The sequence below is a fragment of the Sardina pilchardus genome, chromosome 12 (genome assembly GCF_963854185.1).
Source record: "Sardina pilchardus chromosome 12, fSarPil1.1, whole genome shotgun sequence".
Lineage (NCBI taxonomy): Eukaryota > Metazoa > Chordata > Actinopteri > Clupeiformes > Clupeidae > Sardina > Sardina pilchardus.
Window position 1 is genome coordinate 28,527,355 of NC_085005.1, and position 24,432 is coordinate 28,551,786.

At 47.4% G+C, this 24,432-nt stretch overlaps 1 protein-coding gene across 1 annotated transcript in view; it reads right to left on the bottom strand.

Annotated features, from left to right (window-relative positions):
- LOC134097646 (neurexin-3b) overlaps nucleotides 1-24,432 on the bottom strand; it is a 257,163-nt gene that overhangs the window by 10,276 nt on the left and 222,455 nt on the right. Inside the window, exons 18-20 of the mRNA XM_062550574.1 lie at nucleotides 19,788-19,877; nucleotides 17,988-18,298; nucleotides 2,841-2,919 (exon numbers count right to left, since the gene is read on the bottom strand). Coding sequence (XP_062406558.1) covers nucleotides 2,841-2,919; nucleotides 17,988-18,298; nucleotides 19,788-19,877 — 480 coding nt within the window. The remainder of the gene's footprint in view (nucleotides 1-2,840; nucleotides 2,920-17,987; nucleotides 18,299-19,787; nucleotides 19,878-24,432) is intronic.

Below are 24,432 nucleotides of genomic sequence, written 5' to 3' on the forward strand. Positions count from 1 at the left end.
GACAGACGTCACCAAAGCACAAGAAGGCGGTAGCGTGAAAATGCTACAGCAAGACACACAAACACAACCAGAAGCACGGGACACATAAGTCACACACACACACACACAAACACGACACAGGGTTAGCCAGAGAGCAGTATGGATGGAGAAGCACGCAAAATGGTGCCAGTCACGTCCATGCATTAGCGGATGGAGATCTCCCGGAGGTTGTTTAGTAGGGCTAGCTACAGTCAATGCATGCCACAAATGCTTTGGGTTTCACTAGGAGCAACAAATAGAATAGAAAAACAGATATACTTTGTGGCAATAAAATTCTTTTTTATGCCATCTGCATTCAAACAGACATGTATGTGCAGAGAGGCTGAGGGGAAGTAAAGTGGGGAGAGGAGAGGATGGGTTGGGGAAGGAATCATTCTTTCACACACAACTTTCTTGAGACAGAATGGGGTTGCCTGCACAAGGCCCAAAATAAAAATAAATAATAAATCAACAGATGATGGCAAGAAAAGATTTTGTTGCCTTTTATTTCCTGTCGTATCAAATATGGGGGAAGGAGGGGGTAAGAAACGAGGGATGTTGTTTTTTTTTTTTTAGTTAGGCCAAATGGCTCAGAAAAAAAAAACAAAAACAAAAATGAGAATCTCTTTTTTTTTTTCAACCACCAAAATATCATGCGGCACAAGATGAGGTAAAACGAGAGGATCAGCTTTTTATCCCGGAGAGATGGATGTACAGAGACAAAGAAGTCCAAACCAAAAACCCAAATCACAGAGTATGGAATGTCAAGTGGGAGAAGATACAGAGGGGGGGAGATGTTTATGTAAACCTCAATATGGGGACGAGGATGGGATACCGGAAGTCAAAATGTATAATAATAAAAAGAAAACGAATGCAAATGAAACTAATACATGTCATGCAACTGTCCATAATCTGAATAGGCTGGGAGGAGGGGGGCGGGGCTACCAGAATGAGGATATGAATTTCTGTGTCAACATGAGTGTATGAATGTAGTATGCAGACAAATGTACTTGTCTTTTCTGCTTAAATGAGAGAGGACGGGGTACTGTGTACTAGAACCTTACTTTGTAACAGTATCCTAATTCCAAAGAGCACTTGGGGCTGGCGCCTTGAGCAATGGCTTCTTCTAAACAAAAGTACGGATAAAAAAACAAGGCGTAGAGACAAAACAATTCGCTGCAGTCTAGCCAGTTGCCTCTCTCCAGCCAGCTGCCTCTTATATCTTCCGCCGTTATTAAAGATAGTGCCCCTGGCCAACAATAAGGTCAAGCAAGTAGAAGTTGCTTTAAAAAGTAATGACACTTGTCTTTGCTGGTAATAGCAGAACAGAAAGAGATCGCGGGCGGAATATCTAATAAAGGAGAGCACATGTTCTGCCAAGCATTTCTCATTAGTAGAAAAAAAGTGTCGCGCTGGTTAATTCTTACGTGAGGAGTAACATGAGCAGTGATTCATCGTCTTAATTGTTCTTAATTGATTGTAGGAGGTGAAAAGCTGTGAAAACTGGGCATATGCTTTGCAACGCATGGAGCATACTTAGGCAGATTACAAGCGTGTTAATTAGGCTAGGAAGGCATTCTGAAGGACAGCCCGGCAATTAAAAAGCTTTCGCCGCGGCATTACTGGCAAAAGGGCCAACGGAGAGGTGCTCATAAATTAAGCGTCCTCGTGTTGCTCCACGCCGGATTTGCAACCAACTCGCCGCTGTGGGCACCACATAATTGCAGCTTTAACCGTTTCAATGGCAGCTCATTGCGGAAGTTCAGTAGAACAGGGTCGCGCCCCAAGTGCTTAAAAAAAAAAAAAAAAAAAAAAAAAAACAGGAGACGTGTTGCACGTCAACCCCGTCATTAGCTTAAAGCCTGTTGCCTTTTTCTCGCCTCTGACGTCCACTTAAAACAAATAACATACCAAAGAAAAGAAACAAAAAAGAAAGTAGAAAAATCACCTTCACCTGCTGAGAGACTATGTGTAGGGGGGACACAATGCACACAGAAATTCGAGGATATCTGTTCTCTATTAGAATGTTTCAACGCAAGGCAAGCCTCTGACGTAAAGGAGACAAAGGAACAAACAGGAGAGGAGAACTGGTTTCCGTTGCAGTTAGTCTGCTACAGTACATATCACAGTATCTATGCTGAAAGCATTTTTGGTTCCTTTTCCAAGAGTCTCAAAATGTATCCTCTGTCGAGTGACGCGCATACACACGCACGCACACGCACACACACCAAACGCACTGGCAAAGGTCAATCATGAACAGGACAGATACATTTTGAAGCATCAGTGCGAATAACATGGAGCTTGATACTAATTTTGTACTTTTGACTTAAAGTTCCACTCTCTTTTGAATGCAGAGAGGACAAAATTAGTATAGATGCAATGCCATGTTTGCAACGTTAGGCCCCATAGTCAAGTGTAACTTTTGATCATCTAATTGTGACTCGTAACGTCTTAAGTGTGGTGAAACTAGAGCACTAATAGCTAAGTGTAGTGAGAGCTAGGTATGTGCTGGGGAGTATCTAGCACAGCTGAATTTCTGTGAGGAGTGTGGACACTGCGCTTCTTCTCTGAACTCATGAGTGCTTAAGGGAGTTTCAAAGTTAGCACGCTAATCTAACATGCCTTTAGTAATGCTTTGGCTCGAGCCGTTTGAAGTTACACTTTACGCTCTCATGGGGCATGATGCTTTGAGGAGTAGGTCCTCGGTTGCAAATCAAAAAAGAAAAAAAAGAAATAATAAATAGAAGAGAAAACGGAAAAAAAAGTTTCCAAATCAAATAGACCAGATCGAAGCAAGCACACACTCAGCACACCCATCCCACCTGCGTGTCCCGAGTCGCACTCCTCCAGGTCCTCGTCGTCGCTGGAGCACTCCGCCGACGACACGATGTCGTCCGTCGTCTGAGGTCCGACACGCACGCCGAACGGCACCGTGGACAAGAGAGGAGAAGAACACAAGCAACAGAGAACAGGAGTTAAAGAACCAGAGCGCAGAACATACGGCACCGTGGACAAGAGAGGAGGAGAACACAAGCAACAGAGAACAGGAGTTAAAGAACCAGAGTGCAGAGCATACTGCACCACAGTGGAGGTGCGTACTGTACACCATTGGTGTGGTTATGGGAGAGGGAGACAACACAACGGCCCACAGGGTTGAAGGGTGTTTGCTGGCATTCTCCATTAGTGCACACAGCTCCTCATTCTGCAAGGATGGCATTTCTGCACTGATAATTGCCCTCCCCATCCCCCATCCCACCCCATCCTTACCCCTCCTGCTCCATGCAGCTGATTATTTACAACCCCCCCCCCCCACACACACACACACACCGCCTCTGCCACCCCCTGGCCATCCTCCCTCATCAGTGTGTTGTGACTGACCATCAGGGTCCCAGGGAGAAGCGGGGTGGGGGGCTGATTTGTGTGCAGGTGCCACACTGGGTGATCACCACCACCCACCCCGCCACCCACATGATGATTTATTTGCCCCCCCGGACCCCCACCACACCCCACCGCTCCCTCTCTGCCACCGAGAGCTGCTCCGTCGTATTTCACCTTTTTTTGCGTGTGAGTATAAGTTTGTGTATGAGAGAGAAAGAGAGAGAGAGAGTGTGTGTGTGTGTGTGTGTGTGTGTGTGGAGGGGGGTTGGTTTGATGGGGTGGTAGGTTGGGGCAGGGTGTTTATTAGCGTGGGCCGGCGGGGCGATAAAATAAGGCCTGTCACAGAGCAGGGTTATGAAATCATAGCGCTGATTGAGTTTGCAGTCCTGGGTGAGAGGGTCCAGGCTCTAAATATCATTGGCTTTGACAGACTAATGAAACAGTGCTCCTGAGCCAGCCTGCCCAGGAGGAACAGAGAGAGAGAGAGAGGGAGAGTAGAAGAGAGGGAGGGAGGGAGAAAGAGTGAGAGAGTAGAAGAGAAAGAAAGAAAAGAGTTGGAAAGGAAGTCAGAGAAACAGGAGAAGTGAAATAGAGACAGAGAAAGAGTGCAGTGAAGCAAAAGAAAGAGAGGGAGAGAGAGAGAGAAAGAAAGAGAGAGAGAAAGAGAGGGGAAAGGAGAAATACAAAAGCCACTGTGTCTAACACTGGGACATTAAGTGCAGTTAAAGAGTCCATTTGTTTGATTGTATTCACCGAGTGTCCAGATGAAGAAGTGGCGAGCGCTGCGCTGTGGTCAAGGCCTCAGGCACAGCATGCGCTGGGGACAGCCTATGGCCCACAGTAAACAATGCTCTCTGTCTGCAAGTGAGTCTGACTGACCCATACTGCATAGATTCTTTAAAGGCTTGTGTTTATGCTCTTAGAGGTTGGAGGCATTTTTGGGGGGTGGGGGTGGGAGCTTATTACCTAAAGATGGTGACTTCCTGACTTTACTGAGGACCAATAAGAACTTCTGAGAGCACCAGCAGTGCTTGGAGCAAGAAGGTAAATAAGTAAAGGCCTTGACTTCAATGTGACCTCTCAAACAAACTCCTCTGGCAAAGACCAAGCCTTCTTAAACGCTGGCATAGACCACACACACTCACACCTCTCAACAGCAGCTGGCTTAGCAGGAGGTCAAAGGTCAGCACTGACAACAGAAGGGAGGTCAAGGGTGCGGGGCATCTGAAGAGATGCTGTTATTGATTCCTCACAAAAACACTCAAAATATGAGCCCCCACTGATAAGGACGACAGAAGATGTCAGCCAAAAAAACAAAAACAAACTAAACTCAGAGAAGATGGTAGCGAGACGGTTTTAGATTAGATTATTACTCCAAGGTAAGGTCATAGCTTGCAGCGGTCTGAGACAACACACACACAAATATATATATACACACACACACACACAGCTTGAGGTGGGTGTTGACACGAGGCCGCAGAGGTGATTGAATCATGTCGGCTCTGGCACCACCATGCCCTCCAGCCTCTCGGCCGCCTTTTCAATAATTCTCTCTGAGCGCGGGGAGGGAGGGAGGGAGGGAGGGGGGGAGAGGCGAGGCCGCCTGTTTACTGCTGTGTAAAATCACCCGGGAACCTTGAGAGATGTGGCACGTCGTGACCAGCCTGGGAAGCACAGTCAGCACTACACTTCTCTCTCTCTCTCTCTCTCTCTCTCTCTGAGGATGTGAGTGTGTGTGTTTTTGTTTGATGTGTAAGATAATCTATATGACAAACCAATGTCAAAACGCCCCTAAAGTGTACACAGCAGTGTAAGCATGTGATGTGATGTCTGTATTTAAGGCAAAGCTGCTGTGTTCTCATTGCTGGGTGGCCTGTTACCTGATTTCACCTGCGTACTGTTACAGCCGACAGATCCGCTGAGAGAAAAAGCTGGCATGATCTGACAGCTAACATTAGACAAGGTGTCCCTAAGGATCAAAGTGCCAAACACACAAAAGCACAGGTAAAGAACTCTATGATGCCATTGCCAACCACAGTGAGTGTTATCAATGCAGTCCAACCGAGAAGACATTAAATCCCACTTACACAATTAACACAAAAAGTCCATGTCATATCTGGGTAAATTGTATTACATACTGTGCATGCCATATGGTCTTAGACCTACAGTATCTTAAACCATGAGTGGCATACAGCTTTCTTTCATGTGTTGTTCATAGGGCCATAACATAACTACTGTAGTTATTTTGCTGAACATTTTAAAGCTGTTCTACATTATATTGAATGATAACTGATATTAATCACTGTGTACTTTCTCAACTGACATCAACCTTAGTCTTAAACATAGTTTTTCCCCCCCCTGACTGCGAGTGTTGTCATGGCACATAAATTAGAGAGCCTGGCTGACAGTCTTCTCTACGGAATACGTTGTCTTTCTCTTATCTCATCTGATGAAAGACCTCCAACATAATACCTTCCCTAATCTGTCGCCTCGCTGCAACAAACGTGCAATAGGGACAGCGCGAGACTGCCTGATCACATTTCAGCAGTGAGCTTTTCAATGTCATAAACGGCCTTGCAAAACGCCTCTCACTTTTGTACATGCATAGTGAAGGCCAATGGGTCACCAGCTGGTTTTGAGCCTTGCATTTGCTAAGCATGAAATGCCCCCGTTTTCTTTTCTTTCTCGTATTCTTTATTTACATTTTCTTTGTTTTTTTTCCCCGTTTTGTCCTTCAGGTGGCGGGGGATGTGCTTAGTAAAGCTATTATAACACATCTGTTTGCTTAAAAAAAAACAAAAAAAAACAGAGGTATTAAAAAGATATATAGTGACAGACTGAAAAAAATTGTGCGAAAATGTATATTTATGAAAATGTGTCTTCTCCGTCCCCCCCACCACGTCAACCCTCAGTGCCTGGCCAGCAAGCCTACAAAACCTGATTTCACAGCTGGCGAAATCCAATTCTGGGAATAAATCTCCATGGCATGAAAAAGAATATATTTTGGCAGCAAAATGCCTTCGTTTTAGCGAAAACCAGTCTTGGGGAAAAGAAAAAACAGGCCTGCTTGTCTTCTGCCAACAGGGAAGGGCTATAGAGAGAGAGAGAAAGAGAGAGAGAGAGAGAGAGAGAGAGAGAGAGAGAGAGAGGCCAGGAACTCAGAGTGGAGCATATGCTATGTACCATGCATGTTCCTGTCAAAGGAGAACAGGTCATGGGCAAGAACTTGCAGCAAGAAGAGAAGGCCACATCAAGGCTATACTACAACAACAGGTGGGAGTGCTGGAACCAGCAGCTCACTAAATGGACCAGAAAAAGGGGGGGGGGGGGGGGGGGGTAGCTCCCTGGTGCTCCGCACATTAGCCACTCTACCTGTGAAGACATGGCATTCAGGTGCACATTAGAGATATTAATATACATTCAAAAGGGATGGAGGGAGAGACAGAACCGAGCAAACAGACAGAGAGAGGGCTCCCCTTCTGAGCACTTGAAGCTGAAGAAAAGGCCAGTTTTGATTAGTCTGTTACCCCCTCCTCCTCTCTCTCTGCGTGTGAAAGCCTAGGCTGAAGGGGTTTGATGGAGCATATTCGCCCTTAGCTAATGACAGACTCACAGAATAGGCCACTGCTGAGCACTGCCTATCTCCACAGATATCGGTGAAAAATAAGACTTTGATTAAATCTCTTCTCTTTAATTCCAGTGCATGAAATATGCTGGGGTTTTTTTTCTCCCCCAGACACGAAACGAGATAATTCAAATCGTGGTTAAAAAGGGATTATAAACTGCATACAATCACAGCAGCGTCTCCTGCCGTTTGGTGTTTAAAAAAAAAAAAGAAATATTCGCTGTCACGCAGCCACGGTATCCCTTTCCGCATCCCGTAAAAATCTAAAGCCAAGCATTCAGAGACGCGGGAGCAAACGAACTGCCAGCGCAGCAGCAGCAGCAGCAGCAGCAGCAGCAGCAGCGTTTATTTGGCGTGTGCTTTGCTTGCAGAGGTCTATTTACTGCAATCCCAATGAAAAAAAAAAGATGATGTCTGTCTAAACACTAAAAGGAGAGAAAAGACAGGCTTCAAAGCGATATCTCTAATCCTACCAGACACCTTCTTTTAAACAGATTTTATACTACAATATCCACGGGAATGATGCATTTTCCATTCGATCACAAGACAGCACAGATGTCAAATAGGTGTTGGGGATTCAACTCACTTTTGTTTTTCGTACAGACTGACATCGAGACGGGTGAAGAGAGAAATCCTCTCCCCTGAAGGGCTTTTATATAACCATGACTTTGTCTGCTGGTGGGTTTTTCTGGAACGTTCCCCATGCTGTGGCAGATAAATGCATGGTACTGTATGCCACTCGTGTCTCTATCCTCCACAAAGACCCCTGGTGACTAAATGTCTGGAGAGGTCTGCTTGCACACAGAGAATAAAAAAAGCCCTCCACCCCCCAGCACCCTCAAAGACAGAGCAACAGCCGAAAAACTCCCCACGTGCGCCGCATTGATAGTCATCTCTGATCCGGAAGCCTGAGCTTCGATCAGGTCACTTCAGATGTGCATTATCGTGTCCAATCTCGGCGTTGACAGGGGGACAAGGGGAAAGCTTGTATTACAAGGAGAATCGATGGCGTCAAGCCATATCCCTGACAACAGGCTGCCACAAGCCATCTCCCCCTATCTCATCGTAGGCACCGGCACCAGTAGACAAAGGGGTTCCAGTTTAGAGACAAGTTTACTGTATGACACATTGTCACAAGGCCTCAGACATGCAATGTCAATGACAGTATTTTTCAGAGGGAAAAGAAAATATTTTCTATTCTATACAGTGTTACAGTCCAGTTGCTTATATCCGTGCATTCCAAATACGTGCTATTATCTCTTAAAAACAACAGTATCAAACAAACAGCTACATTGAGGGAACAGTCCTCGAAAATGTATGCAGGGTGAACTTCAACAGCAACTATTGACGTATATGTTTTTGTTTTCTTTTGTGTTGCGTGTTGTGTTTTTGCCCTGGTTTTCAGGGTACACTCCAAGGTCTCACCGCAGTCAGCGTTGTTCTTTAGGCGCTTGGGCCTGTTTTTTGGCTGCAGAAAAAAACACATCTAATTTCTCCTCTGTCCAGCTTTCTGGGAGCTTTAATAGAATAGATTGTCCAAAGTATCTTTTCTTCTGTGTGCCTGAGCGTGAGTGTGTGCGCTGCGTTGCTCGGCTTTTTTTTTTTGTACACAGCGCAATGGTTGTTGCAAGCTCACAGCAAACTCTAATTGCCCCAGGCCATAGCAGCCAGTTTTCAAACAGGGTCATTTATCTTCCTGTGTAAAAGGAAATGGTCTTCGGCCTTGATCTTTAATCACTCCCCTGCCGCAGAGTACAAGGTCATCGGGGAGGCACAGTGACAAACAGTCCCGGCCAACTCTCTCTCTCTCTCTCTCTCTCTCTTTCTCCCCCTCTCGCTCTCGCTCTCCACACACTGGGCCTTGGCTAAAATTAGAGCGCCACACGCGCACTCGCTGGATGTTTCAATTACAGAGCCCTGTGGCCAAGGGAGGAGAGGGAGGGGATGAGGATGGGGATGGGGATGAGGAGAGTCTCCTTTCCCCACTGTGGTTTCACACAGTAATGGAGAGCGGGGGATACTGGCCGGAGACACTCAGGACACAAGCGCGCACACACACACACACGCGCACACACACTAACACACACACACACACACACACACACACACACACACACACACGCACACACTAACACACACACACACACACACACACACACACACACACACACACACACACACACACACACACACACACTCTACACACACACACACACACACACACACACACACACACACACACACACACACACGTGTGGGGGCAAAAGGGCACTAGAAGCAGCTGGAAGGAGCCTCCTGAGGGCAAGTCAATGTCTTGTGCTGACGGCTGGAGGAGACGCATGCTATGCACTACCTTCATAAGGTCACTACTGATGGCAATGCTATCAAGCACAGCAATGTGCATTGGAACACAGCTCTTAGTCTAGTCGTAATCCCCATAGGCCCAATAGTAAACCCAGAAATGTTGAGTACCCTAAAGTTTTATTGCATAAATGTGATCTATAGGCCTAGTGGATGAAATTCAACTTGGTTGCCTAAAGTTGCACTTTGGGCAATTTGCATAATTAGCATAAATATATAGCCAATTAAGGCGAATAGGGTGCAGGTGAATAGGGTAAAAAATTTAAATAATAGATATCACTATGAAACTTTCTCAGTTGGTTACTTGTGTTAAGATGAGAAAAAAATGTATTGTATGTTTTTTATATTTTAATGTTTACATATGCAAATTAGGCCCTATCTCATAAAAAAGGCTCTAATTTGCATACATACAAAATCAGATAGTGTGATAAAGCCAGGCTCAAAATGTTTCTTTTTTCCAAAGTAAACATGTATACTTGGAGGGCTGAGTTGGTGAAAACCTTTAAAGGAACCTGTTAAGGAGGCAGTGTTAACCCATTGACCCATTTAATCCCAATGGTCATAATTGTGACCGTACAAAAACATCTTGCTCCTGTGCCTTTAAAATGGCATATTTTATATGTTGTATATAGTTCTTGTATATAGTTAATGTGTATTTGTGTACGTGTGCATGCTGGATATAGTTATTTTGCATATTATGTATAGTTCTTGTAGGTTTGCTTGTGTGTGCATGCTGTTATATAGTTATTTTGCATAGAGCACCTAATTTCTTAATCCGTCCGTCCATAGGTCAACACTGCCTCCTGACCAGGTTCCTTAAAGGTTTTCACCAACTCAGACCCCAAGTACACATGTTTACCCTTGGAAAAAAATATTTTGAGCATGACTTTATTATTAAACAATCTGATTTTGTCAGTATGCAAATGAGCGCATGTTTAATGAGACATGGCCTCATTTGCATATGTAAACATTAAAATACAAAAAACATGCAATGCATTTTTTTCTCATCTTAGCACAAGTAACCAACTAAGAAAGTTTCAAAGTGATATCTATTATTTAAAATTTTTACCCTATTCACCTGCACCCTATTCACCTTAATTGCCTATATATTTATGCTAATTATGCAAATTGCCCAAAGTGCAACTTTAGGCAACCAAGTTAAATTCCATCTGTTAGGCCTATAGATGACATTTCTGCAATAAAACTTTAGGGTACTCAACATTTCTGGGTTCAAGAAATTACGACTAGACTATCTGGAATTATTTTGTTTGTTTATTGTTGTTGTTGTTGTTGTTGTTTGCTTGTCTATTTGGTGCCCACCATGTCTAACACAACAAAGTTAGAAATGCCATGGCCAGAAAGGAAACATTTGAGAGCAATACAGCGCTAAAACAACTCAAATGCGCAGCATTTTAATGTTACTGTAGCTTGGGAGCGGAGGTCATTGAGATCATTATGGCCAGCATGAAGTGCTGTTGGCTGGGTTTCAACCCCGGGACTCAATGATCATTTAGAAAACTAACCCTCAGGGTGTAGGCATTAAGCAACACTAATTCTGTAGCGAATACCCCATTCATCTTGTTAGTGTTGGAGATGTGAGTACGGCCAAAAACAAATCTGATAACCATAATGTCCAACACTATTCTCTACTTACAAACACCCCCAGCGCTGCAAATGGAGGACGGCCATGCATTCAGTCCCATATGCACCCCGTGAAGCCTATCTCATTCTGCTGTCAGCTACCACAGCCATTACGAAAATAGCCACGCAATTCTCGGGAAGAACCATGCAGACACACACACACACACACACACACACACACACACACACACACACACACTGCATCCAATCAGAGCAAGATCATCATTGCTGGTCTCCAGCGCTGTCCGTCGGTGTGCATGATGCTCCACATTTGAGCAATGTGTGCCAAGTGTCACCTCAGCTGCTAAAGCAGGACACTAAAAACAGCAGCCGATTCTCTCCAGAACCCTGAGAACACAGACCACGCTCACCATCCTGGAGAATGGACACCAGGATATTGCACAATGTTGTAATTCACTAGTTACGAAATGAACTGCAAATGTCTTTACATGAAAATGTGTCTTTAAAATGGACAAACATCATATGTGTAATTCATGGCACAAGACGATCGGGACCAGAAAATAATTTATATTTCTCCATAGACTTTCATTCATTTTTTTTCCGATCTTAGGACCGACCGGAAGGGGCGGTCACTTAGGTTCCCTATGGACATCAGGCATGGAGGATATTTACTGAAAGGAGCGGGCGCTCAGCGGCTATTTTCTGCCCACCAGGCAGCGGTGGACGATGGCAGAGGTGAGGCTGTGAAAAGCAGATCTCCGGGAGATCCGCAGGGGTGCCGTTCGCTGGCCTTCGCCTCTTGGCCAAAGAAATGATATCTCAGTCCGTGCTTTTGTAGCTGTCAATCACACGTTTCCTTCGCTACGCACCACAGACTGGAGAGGGCAGCAGGGGTCAGCGGTGTTGGACGAACTCTGTGGGCTCGACAAAGATTACTTTTATTCTCTCCAGAAAAAAGGGGGACATCTCCAAATGTCAGAGGTCACCCTCGGCCCAGTATTTGATTTGAAGAGGGATTTTGAAAAGGTTAAAGGGGGAGAACCGAGGCAAGTCTATTTGATGTGGATGACGGCTGAGGTTATTGAATGGCATTCTGGCCAAAAAGCAGAAGTGCCGAAGCTGCCGCACTCGAGAGGATTTCAAAGCCTGCTGTTTAGTTCACCAGACAGAGACACTAGCCACCAAATATAGATAAAGATGCAGTGCTTAGGTCATCTGGCTGGACAGGGTCAGCTGCAGTAATAAATCTCGTTGTCCATAGGCATTGTGCATTATCTGATAGCACCTCCTTAAGCACGGCCTGACATTCGCCAACCCTCAGAAATGGGCCTATTTTTTCCGAGCACTCTCTGCATATCTCAAACGCATAATGACGGCGGTGTGTTGGGGGGCTGTTGTTATGGCTCATTAGTTGTTAGTGCTCTCGGTGCAGGCGTGCATTTCATGGAGGTAGTGTAGTGTAGTGTAGTGTGGGCCAGCCAGACTCAGCGCCACCACAGCTGCTGCTAGAGGCGAATCCGTGGGGAGGTGTCGCCCCTGTGGTGGGCTTTCTCTTCGTGCTGCGGGCTCCCTGGTCCTTGCCGTCCTTAATGAGCCACATAGGCGTGCGTGTGTGTGTGTGTGTGTGTGTGTGTGTGTGTGTGTGTGTGTGTATATGTGGGGCTCTCCATCTGTCTGCCACGTTCGCGTAATTGGGACCACCAAGCGTTCCGCAGTAGTCGGCATCCATCTCGCGGCGCGTTGGCCGTTGGGAGATGGAGGGAAGGTGGAATGTGGGGAGAAGGGAGGGAGGGAGGGAGAGAGAGAGAGAGAGAGAGAGAGAGAGAGAGAGAGAGAGAGAGAGAGAGAGAGAGAGAGAGAGAGAGAGAGAGAGAGAGAGAGAGAGAGAGAGAGAGAGAGAGAGAGCAGGGAGCCAGGCAAATCAAATTAACACGTGGACTGCAAACAAGGCGCCTGTCTGGCAGGCCGAACCTGACCTTTACACGATTACCTGAGTCCCCCCCAATATCGCGCCACTCTCCATCTTTAGCCCTGGAGTGGTGTGAAGTGAAGTGTGTGTGTGTGTGTGTGTGTGTGTGTGTCTGAGATTAACACCAAGGCGCCATGGTGCCCCCCTCAGAGAGAAACAGAGACTGTTTCATGATTACACAGCATTGTCCCGGAAGGGGGTTCTAGTTTCCCCAACAGAGAAAGCCCTCCACACAATATATATATATATATATATATATATAGAGAGAGAGAGCATATAAAAACCATGTCCAATACGAAACACTCACAAAAATCCCTAAAAACCCTGACAAAACAAAAAAAACACGCCATACCCTTCTCTCTCTCTCAATGAAGCCAAACACACAAGTCACACACCACCGCCATTAATACATCTTATAATGAGGATGTGTGATGGTGGTATGAAAATAGCAATCGCATCATTTCAACCAACAAAATGGAGGCAAAGCTAAGAAGTGTGAGTTTCCTGCTATCCTTATACAGCAGCATGCAACAGAATATATTAGCCATTAACAAAATTGTTGTAATGGACCAAGGAGAGTGATAATAAAATAGTCATTGCAGATTTTGTGCATACGGAATGGGAGTGTGTGTGTGTGTGTGTGTGTGTGTGTGTGTGTCGGGGTGCATGGCTTTCATGTGTCCCCCATGCAGCTCATTTACTGGGGGCCCACTGTGCCTCCACCAGCTGACGCTGACGCTGATGCACGGCCCACTGGAGAGGCTGCACAAATCATCGCCCTTCCCATGCGGCTCCCAAAGGTGTGCTTAAGCTGCAACCTGGAAATGAAGTTAGTTCCTTCCTCTGTGTGTGTCTGTGTGTGTGTGTGTGTGTGAGAGAGAGAGAGCTTAGGGGGTGGAAGGCATTCGGAGAGGGAAATGCAGAGGGAAAGGCTGGGCATGAATGAGTGTCCCTTCACACAGCACTCATATGTACTGTAAGCCTCTGAAGCTCAGAGTAATGCTGCGCTGCCCATAAGGCCTAGATGACACATGAATCACACGTCATGCAGTCCAGCCATCCATGGAACAGGAACATTTCCATACACCTTAGCACTTCATTATTCATTTCATTCAGACTAATGAAATAATAATAATAATAATAATAATAATAATAATAATATACTAATACTAACAACAACAACAACAGCAACAACAACAACAACCAAAACAACAACAACAACAATAATAACCATAAAAATAATAGTAGTAGCAGTACTACTAGTAGTAGCACTGTAATAGTGCTAGTGTGTATGACATGGAATCCATTTTTAAACCACCTCATTATTTTAATTATAATCAATTAAGACACACAATTTTGACTAAATGGAGCCATGTTTTGCCCACTGGAGACAAAGCCAATCTATATGCATAGCGTAGATATGAGTCATACCTTTTATGAGAGGAAAAAACAAATAAACACAAAACAATGTTCGCGTTAGTCATCATTGCTTTGAGGCAAAGGATCAAAGGGAAAGTAAACTGCTAAATGGGAGAAAATGAAAGAGGCAGGCATATCCACAGGATGCCGCAGATCAACGCAAAGATCCTCCTTTGTTTTTGTTAAATTGCGCCAGCATCCAGGGGTTTAGCTCTCACAGAGCAGGATGATGCGCTGCTCTACGTCACTCTACGGCATCCTGTTACACACTCAGCTGCTCTCCTAGCCAATCATTACACACCATCTCACACCCACCCTAACCCACAAGAGCCACAGCACTTAGCCTCCCACTGGATCCCCCAGCTACCTGCTGACGCATTGCTGACATTCAGAGGCTAATGCTAGCTAATGGAAACAAAGTTCTGGAGGAGCCCATAGGGTTGATTGACAGACATCACTCACCCTGTTCACTCTGCCCTTTACGTCATGCTGGAGCCTCCCGCCTCCTCCCCTGCTCCTCCATTTCACTATCAGCTCTGAGCTAGATGACCCCTCATCCATAGGGGCTGTTAGCAGACATCACTCGCATGTGATCTCCGTTACCGGCATTTCAGGACCATGGCCAGCTACCAAGCCAAAGCTGCTATTCTCTGCACTCAGGCTATGGGCCAGCCCAGCTGTCCAGACGCACAGCAACAGCACCACATGTGCTCTGCGTTTGCCTGGTCTTTAGTGCGCCACTAACACATACAGTAGTGCCCATATTCACCTCTCCAGCCTTCACAGCTCTTATGATTCTAGGGCACAGGAGAGAGAGAGAGAGAGAGAGAGAGAGAGAGAGAGAGAGAGAGAGAGAGAGAGAGAGAGAGAGAGAGAGAGAGACTGCCTGCCAGGTTTTTTGTGGGAGCCCACTCAGGGGCCAGCGCCCGGGGTGGACAGAGGTGTTTGTGGGCATCCTCTCGGGAGACAGAGACGGACTTGCAACATCTGCCCGCTCACGGGCGGAAGATCAAGTGTGCAGTGCCGCGGGCTCGGACCACCCTGCCCTGCTCCACCCCTGACCTCACAACCCCCCCCCACCGCCTCACCCTCTGGCCCGCCCGGCCCCAGCCCTCCCTGGGGAGCGTTATTAATTAACCATGAGATTGGCTCCCTGCCCCGATCCCCTCCCCTCCGCTCCACTCCGCTCTGCAGTGCAGTGGATGCACTGACCAAAAAATACAGCATGATCCAACACTTCCCCTGTCCCCCTGGGACCAGCAGGCCACACTGATGCTGCTGCTGCTGCTGCTGCTGCTGGTGGTGGTGGAGGGAAAAAAAGGGAAAAGAAATAAATGTGTCAAAGGGCTTCCGCTGCCTCGGGGCTATGACACCCCACTCACTCACTCACTCACTCACTCGGGGCTCCTAGCGAGCAAGTTCCCCTGAAACAACACACCGTTCGTTAGCCATGGCGCCCCTCATAAGGGCTTTGAGCTCCTGCCAAACCCCCAAACAAGTCTCCCTCCCCCTCGTCTAGCAGCATTTCTGACAGCTAACAAGAAGAGGGAAAAGTCTAGAACATCTACAGGGGGGAGAGGAAATCATAATGAGGAGCATGATGGACTCTGGGTCTCAAGTTACCGCTGAGGAAGATTTGTTTGGACAGATCAGCCCCAACACAGTTAGACACTCCCAGCACCTTAACACACTTTCATTTGCTATTATCAAGCGCATACACCATGAATTCCACTGAATCCAGCCTATAGGATATTAGTCCAGATGAAGCTTTTTCTTTTTTCCTTTAATAAGATAAGCTGCACAGCGGTATGTTACTTAACAATTCTGTGCTGCCGATAAAAAAAAAATACCGACAGCATCCAGCAGCTTGAACCGATGTGTCTTCCTTTGTGTTGCTACAAAGACACTTGGCGCTGCAGGAGGGCCCCGTTACAACAGGCACGGAATGACGCGCGCCTCACAAACACTTGGAAATTCTTCAGTGCATTTTCTAAGAACCTTTGCGGTTGTAACGACATGGGGTTTAAAAATGTCCTCTACGGCGGACGCGAACGAACTCCCGTCAAGGAATTTCATGAGGAATTTAGGAATTAAAATGGCTATTGAGGAACGGCTCTTCATGGACATACAGGCAGGCTACATCAGGGTCATAACTGATGGGCTCGCGGAGTGTAGGCTGCAGCACTTAGCTTCCACTATGATCAGTGGATGTGGGTACACCAGACGTGAAAGCAGCGCGCACATTAGAAAAAAAAAAAAAAAAAAAAAAAACCTAAAATGATTTTTATGCTTTGCTAACGGAACGCTTAAGTTGCACACCTGCTGTAGCCCACCTGTCTCAACTTGACCCCCAGTCTCACTGACTTCCCCAAAACTTGCGCTAGTCTCCAAAGCCCATGTTTCCACATAGGTAAGCACATTGTGGTGCTGTTCTCGCTACCGTGGATGAGATCGCGCGCGCCTGCCTCCGGGCTGGAAGAGCCGCGGCCCAGTCACAGCTGACATGAGAGGTCATCATTATATTTCGCGTCCTCGTCCCCCCCCCCCCACACACACACACACACACTCATGCTGATCCGCTTCTGAGGTGAGCATGCGGCGATGAAAGTCCCTCTGCCTGTCAGCCAGACGGCAGCGCTGGGGAGAGTTATGGCTTTAATATTAAGACCGCCGCTTCAATTTGTCCTCCAGCATCAATGAAACGGCTCGCTGTGATTACTTTTCCCGCCGAGCCGGAGACATTCATTGGCTCGCAGTCAGAACGCGTTTAAGGAGGCACTCTGTTAAAGGGGTGGGGGAGTGTGGGAGGGGGGCAACTGCCAAGCGTGAGGTGTGTGTCCGCGCTGGAAAAAAACGCAGACAGACAATAAGGCCTCCTTGAAGAGCCAATCTCCAGCCCCGCCGCCGAGCGGGAGAAAAGTCCTCCGCGCGTGATCTCCAGCAGCGGGCGGCTTCAGAAAGCATCAGCCCCGGGGACAGGGAAAGCCTACTTATAACAAAGCGGCTCCCTTATCCTGGACATCTCCCTGCCTGTCTACCTCACACGAGAGCAGCGGCAGGGAAAAGCTATAAGGCTTCATGCAATCCTTTGAGCAGGAAAGGAAAAAAAAAAAAAAAAAAAACACTTTCACGCATGAAGTTTACTCAACTCCATTAAACTCCATGTCATTAAAACTACAAACAACACAATCACTCTCCATAAAGTAACTCTAACTCTGTAACACAAACTCTTCAAATAACCCTGCTGAACTTCATATCTTATCTGAGCACAACAACATATGTTCACTCTGTTTATCAGTTCCCTCTACATCTTTTTATAACTACTTTAACATGCTGTTATCATCCTTCTTCCCTTGTCACTCAACACACTCTCTGCTACAGTCTGTGGGTGCCTCTCAACATCTCTCCTCGATCCTCGATGCTCGATCCTCGAGGGGCGCTCCCACGGATCTCTAACTAACACTGGATAGACTATCCCATTGTTGCCGCTCCATCATTCTTTATGTAGATCAGTGAGGATCGAGGCCCGAGGAGCGAGGGAGGACATATAAAAGCCCAAATGAGAGGCACCCCTGTGTCTGGTCCCATAGTTATTGACAGCTGCAGGTGTCTTACCTGGATGGTGGGTGGAGACCTCTGCTTGCGCGTGGTGGTGGTGGACAGGGTGGTGGTGGTCTCGATGTAGGTGGTGGACATCTCGGGCGGCATGGAGGTGGTGGTGCGAGTGCCACCCCGGCCCGTGGGCACGTCGCCCACCAGACGCACGCTGCCGTTCACCTTGATGTTGCCGTGGCCCTCGGCCGCCATGTTGAGCACCTTCAGGCCGTTGTAGTAGAGGCCCGAGAGCTGGCCCTGGTAGGGACGCTTGCGGTCGTTCCCGCCGATGGAGATGGTGGCCTGGGTGTTGAAGATGGTCAGCTGACGACCTGGGAGTGGGCGTAGGGGTCAGGGGTCAGGGGGGGGAGAGAGAGCGGAGAGGAAGGGGAAGAGGTCTCAGATGACCTGACCGCGCGTGCGTGCGTGTGTGTGTGTGCATGTGTGTGTGTGCTGTATGTTCGTGTGCATCATCAATCATCTCATTTCGCTACCCTTTTTAAAGTGTCAGCATTCTCGTTTACAGCAACACTGACCCAAAAATAAAAGACACACGACAAGGAGACAACAAGGGGAGAGGCAGAGCAACTGATACGCTACAATGTAACAGCCTATCATATTTGTGATGCACTCTCATGCATTTACATACATATGCTGAAATGAATAAAACACTCCATGTTGCTTTCAAAAGAAATCAAAAATAACATGCATTTTTTTTCCCTCTAAATGTACTGTACGCTGTCATTTTGTCAAATGCAGAAATCCTAATTACAAATATGAATTGTGGAGTTCCCACCACACTGCAGGCTTATTACATCTGCTACACATACAATTACATTACACTGGGCATGAAATGATAAGGGGGTGTAGGGGGGGGGGGTCTCTCATCTCATAGACATCAAAGAAAGATCATGTTGATTCATGCATGTAGCTCCACTAATGGGATTTCAAACTGCCTTTGTGCCTTTTTAAAAAAGTGTTAAAGGGACTTTATAATCGTCTTAGGAGGTTTAGGCAATGACCTTTAAAATGCATTTTATAATGATATTATTACTAAAGTGAGAACTTTAATGGGAAATTGAACAGGCTCACCAGCCGCCCTCCCCAGTCCCACCCCACTCCACCGTGAGCTGCCGCGCTCCCCTCTCGAGGCTAACTGCTTTAGAGATGGCAGCTAGACAACAGCAGGGCTTCCCTGCTTGACATGCACAACACGCCGAGAACACACTGTGGTGCCTCCTCTCTCTTTTTTCCCGCTCTGAGTTGAACAATAGCTATCGACTGACTACCTGGCGCTGCAAACACAACCCTGAAGGGTGCGTGTTTGTGAACATTTCACCTCACAATTAGGCACAGTGAAAGGCAAAGGCCTTGGAATAGTCAGGTGCTGTTTAGAAGCAGAAGAAACAATAGTTTCTCGGCCCTTAGAAACTGGTTTCTTATAGCCTGCAGAGTGATAGCTTGATATAGTTAATTCATATTTATAGCACTTGTTATGGAAGATTTCTATAACAAGTGCAGTTGTTAAAGCTCTTCATGGCATCATTTTGAAAGCTGTTTCATATAGTCCCTTTAACTGTCCTATCTCACAGATGTGGAGAGTGAGTGGGGAAAATAGCAGCAATTCATATTCAGTCTAAAATTAATATGGAGGAAAAAAAATCAATGGATGTTGTATTTTAGTTGACTAGTTTTGAAGTAATTCAAAAGGTGTCATTTTTCAAACGGTTGGAGGGAACGACATGACAAAAAAAAAGAAGGAATCAAACAAACGAAAGAAAAAATGAAAAAATAAACACTGGAAATCTAGGAAAGTGTTACCTTTCTCATGTAGCCAATCTTCGACCGGCCGGGTATATTTGAACGGGATTTTCTTATTAGCCGTTTGATAGCGCTCAATGTCGCTGTTGCCTTTGAAGTTTAAAAGTTTAAAAAACAGTTTAAACGGCAGAAGTCACATATCACATTTAGACACTGGTTTAAAAGAACGTTTAGCCAAGTTTTAAGATGGGTTAGGTCATTTTATGATGATCCATTATGGTCGGGCTCAGTTCGTAACACCGGACTGATTCAGAGCACTTGCTCGGAATAAGAAACAGGTGCAGACGGATCGAAATGTCATCATCCAAACAAGCAATACACAATAAATGGCTAAGACTTCAATATCTCCGACACAGAGACATTTGTAACCTGCAAGAGAGATCAATCAGGTTATACAAAACAACACCCATGTGTGCTGGAATTAAAAAACCCAGGTTCGCCTCGCCATTCATCTCCCAGCTGATGAATGGTCGACATTGTTAACTAAGCACCGCGTGTGTGCTCCCACCGGACAACACGTGCTCTTACATTTCAGGGGTCAGGGAAAGGAGTCGCTCCGAGACCAAGTCGCTCTAGGCTAAGGGGAGGCAGAAAGGAGACGGAGGCGGAACGAGGGAGAGGAGAGAAGGAGGGAGGGATATGGCAGTCCGAGCGGTGAACCTGCTGGGGAATAAGCCCGGCGATGACACAGATTTCGAGGACACTGCATACAGATGAGATCATTACCAAGCCTGGCCTGGCGAGAGAGAGAGAGAGAGAGAGAGAGAGAGAGAGGGGGAGAGAGAGAGAGAGACAGAGAGAGAGAGAGGGAGAGAGAGAGAGAGAGAGAAGAAGTGATAGACAGAGACAGAGAGAGAGAGGGAGAGAGAGAGAGAGGGAGAGAGAGAGAGAGAGAGAGAGAGAGAGAGAGGCCTCAGCGGTCCAGAAGTGGCTGTGGAGCCCCTGGGCAGCCCATGCTCCTACTGAGAGCAAGCGTAACATGTTCCAGCATGACTCAAGTGGCATAATAATCTTCCCCTCTCTCCACCTCTCCTCTCCTCTACCTTCCTCTCTCACGTTCACAGACAAAAATACTCAGAGTTTTGTTTACTGCTTTCCACTTCTGTAATTTTCATATCTCTCTCTTTCTTTCTCTTTCATGCCATCTTGGTTGCCCTTTTTCTTTCTGTTCATCTGTACTGTTCTCTTTTGATTTGGACTTCTACTCTCTCTCTCTCTCTCTTTCTCACTCTCCCCCCCGCCCCCCCCTCCTCCCTCTTGTCTGCTCAGTTTGTCTAAACCAACAGATACGATGTGACAATTTAAAGGCACATTTGGGGGAGATCTATCCAACGAGGGTAGCATCAAAGTGACTCACAGAATTTATTCTGTGCGCAAAAAATAACACGCATACAATTTGAAATATTCAGACAAGTGGATGTCCCCATAATGAAGTAATGAAACACGGCCGGCTCCGTGCCGAGGTGTTTGAACTTTTCCACATGATGCGCGCGAGATTAAAGCTGATAAAAACGCTGTTCTCTGGAGCGTGCCCTAAATTATGAAGGTGCGAGGAGGATAACATGACTTCTTGCAAGTGTGAAATTTGGAGGCGGCAGTGGAGTGTGTACATGTATGTGTGTGTGTGTGTGTGTGTGTGTGTGTGTGTGGTGGGTGGTGGGGGGTGGTGTCAGGACAAAAGGCACTTGACACTGCCTCTGTTACAGCGGCATACATAAAACATGTTTCCCCCTCCTGTGTTAAAAGGACGGGGACTGGATGAGGAAAGACTTCAAAAGAGCAAACTTACTGCAGTCATCGCTTTCAGTGAGCTGTGGCCCACTGAGTCACAGCCACATCACGCTCAAGCCCCAGCAGCCCATGCCAGGAGACTACTCTACAGAACCCCAGCACGCATGCACACGCACACACACGCACACACACACACACACACACACACACACACACACTTGAGAGGAACAGGAACAGAAATTGGATTTAGCCCTTGGCCTTACATTTGAACATGCTCTGCATCTGCATCTATATGTGTGTGTGTGTGTGTGTGTGTGTGTGTGTGTGTGTGTGTGTGCGTGCAATCCCGCTATGTTTGAAGTACATATGTGTTTTCCCTTTTAAAGTCGGGGTCCATGCTGCTCTTCAAAGCGGTTCAGGTTAGCGTTGGCGTGCTGAGAGGCGAGAGCGTGGGTGAGTGGAACCGGGGGGGGAGGCGGCGGGTGGCAGGCTGAGACGTGGCGCGCTGCGCTGGGGAGGGGTGCGGAGGGGAGGGGAGGGGTGCGGTGTGGTGCGCCCGGGTTAATAAGAGCCTTGCAGGGGCTGAGAGAGCCTTTGATCCGCGCCGGTCTGCCCGGCCCGCCCGTCCCACTCCCGCAGATCCCCTGGACGGATGGACGGATGGGGGGGGGTGTGGCGACGGAGCCCTCGCTAGCTCACCCGCGCGCCCTCGCACGCGCACACACACACACACACACACACACAGGGGACGGGAGCACCCTGAGGTATCAACACCAGCTCGGAGATTTCTGCTCTCTCTCTCTTGCACTCATTCACCCCCCCACTCTCTCTCTCTCTCTTACAGACACTACATACAATATAAGTCTCACTTTCTCTCTCTCTCTCTCTCCCTCTCTCTCTTACAGACACTATATATAATACAAGTCTCACTTTCACACTCTCTCTTTCTTACAAACACACACTACAAGTCTCACTTTCACTCTCTTTATTGCATATTTCCTCTCTGCCACTCTCTCTATATACAGTATGCCTTACTTTTGCTCTCTCTCTCTCTTTCCCTCATTCTCTCTCTCTCTCCACGCACACAATTTCTCTCTCCCTTTAACAAATACCCTCCCTCTCAATCTATATGTATGTTTCTCCCTGTTCATGTCCTATTCCCTTCTACTGTCTGTTTGTTTCCTCTTCATAAGCCAGCCTCACGCGTACTGTATGTGTATTTTAATATAGGTGACTGCCGTGCCTTTTAAGCCCCCGCGGAGTAAGAAAGTAATGTGTTTTTCAAAGGCTGTTTGCTCTCCAGCATAGCCAACCGACAGATTCAACAAGAGCCAAAGACACCATTCGATCCTCTCCAATGAGCAGTACACTTACTAGGGTTGGGCCAAATACAGCAGTGTAATGGTGAAGTTGGCCCGGGAACAACTGGCAGACTGCAGCAGTCATCCAACAGTCATCCGTACGGAAACAGACCCTGTTCCTGATCGGTGATTTGGGGGGTGGAAGTAGCTATTTTTTTGGAGGCGAACAAAAGCGCTGGAACAAACAAAAAGCAGGTCAGCCCCTCTCCTCATCCACCTGGAACTGTAGGCAACAACGCAGGTCTGAGCTTGCCTCTCCTCCACAGATCGGCGCCGCATGCAACACTTTGCGCGCCAGCGTGCCTTGTCTCTCTTAATATGATTTTTTTGTTGTTGTTGTCCCGCTCCTCGACGTGTCAGGAGGCTTGTATCTGCCTCCTGCTCCATTCTTTTTTGGTGTCTGCCAGAACAATATCTGTATTGCTGCTCTTTGATGGCGCCATTACAGTCAAAACAAACAGTGGCGAGTGTGAGTGTGTGTGTGTGTGTGTGTGTGTGTGGGCTGGCGCCGGGTGTGTGTGTGTGTGTGGAGTGGCAGAGCTGCGCGGTGGGAGACGGCGTCAGTTCAGCCCGAGCGCACACGGAACAATCCCGGGGAAACCGAGTCGCCGCGCTCGCTCGCCATAAATATGCAGGGCCCAACACAGCATGAGGCTGCAGCTCCACAGAAACACCCCCTCCACCCCCCCACCCCCGAATCTCCCCCCTGAATACTTGCTATGTATTTTTGCCGTGAGAGGCCCTCGGGATGACACGAATGAACGAACGCGCTTGACTTGCCTGTCCAAAGTGCTTCTCTCAGTCATCCAGTATCTTCCTTGAGGCCTGGGGGTGAGTGGGGCGGGGGAGGTCGGGGGGGCGGACGGATGGACAAGTCGGACACCTCTACACTGGACGAGCTCACGGTGCTATCATGGCCCAAGCGACGGAGAACACCACCCCCCCCACCACCCCCTCGCTGTGGCGGGCAGCCCGTGATGACCGTGAGGCAGCAGGAGGAGGAGGCCCGAGGCCCCGGCGTTTTGAAGCTTATCTCCATCTCCATGTTGAGACACTCATAAGCGCGGGGAGATTGTGTTTCCGATAGGGGTAATTGTGTGCGCCCGCTGGGGGAGGCCAGCTATTTATTGCTACGGGAGCGATCGGAGCAGCTTTTTTTCCTTCTTTTCCTCTCTAGAGCTTTTTTTTTGGGGGGGGTGGCTGTTGTTTCTGTTGTCGCGTTCGCTGTCCTGGCTGACATCAGACAAGGTCATGACTGATATTGTTGGCTGACACAGTGGCGCGATGCTGGGTGTTTACTCAACGTGTGTGTGTGTGTGTGTGTGTCTGAGAGAGTGAGTGAGAGTGAGTGAGTGAGAGAGAGTGAGAGAGAGAGAAAATGAGAGAGCGAGCGATAGAGAGAGAGAGAGAAAATGAGAGAGAGAGAGTATATCAGTTCTGGTCACAGCCAGCAAATGTCCTGTCCAGGGCTGCTGATTAGATCAAGAGACAGCACACTGACACAGCTCTGCAATGTCTCGTCTGTTCTCTTCTCCCATTTTCTGCCTGGAGAA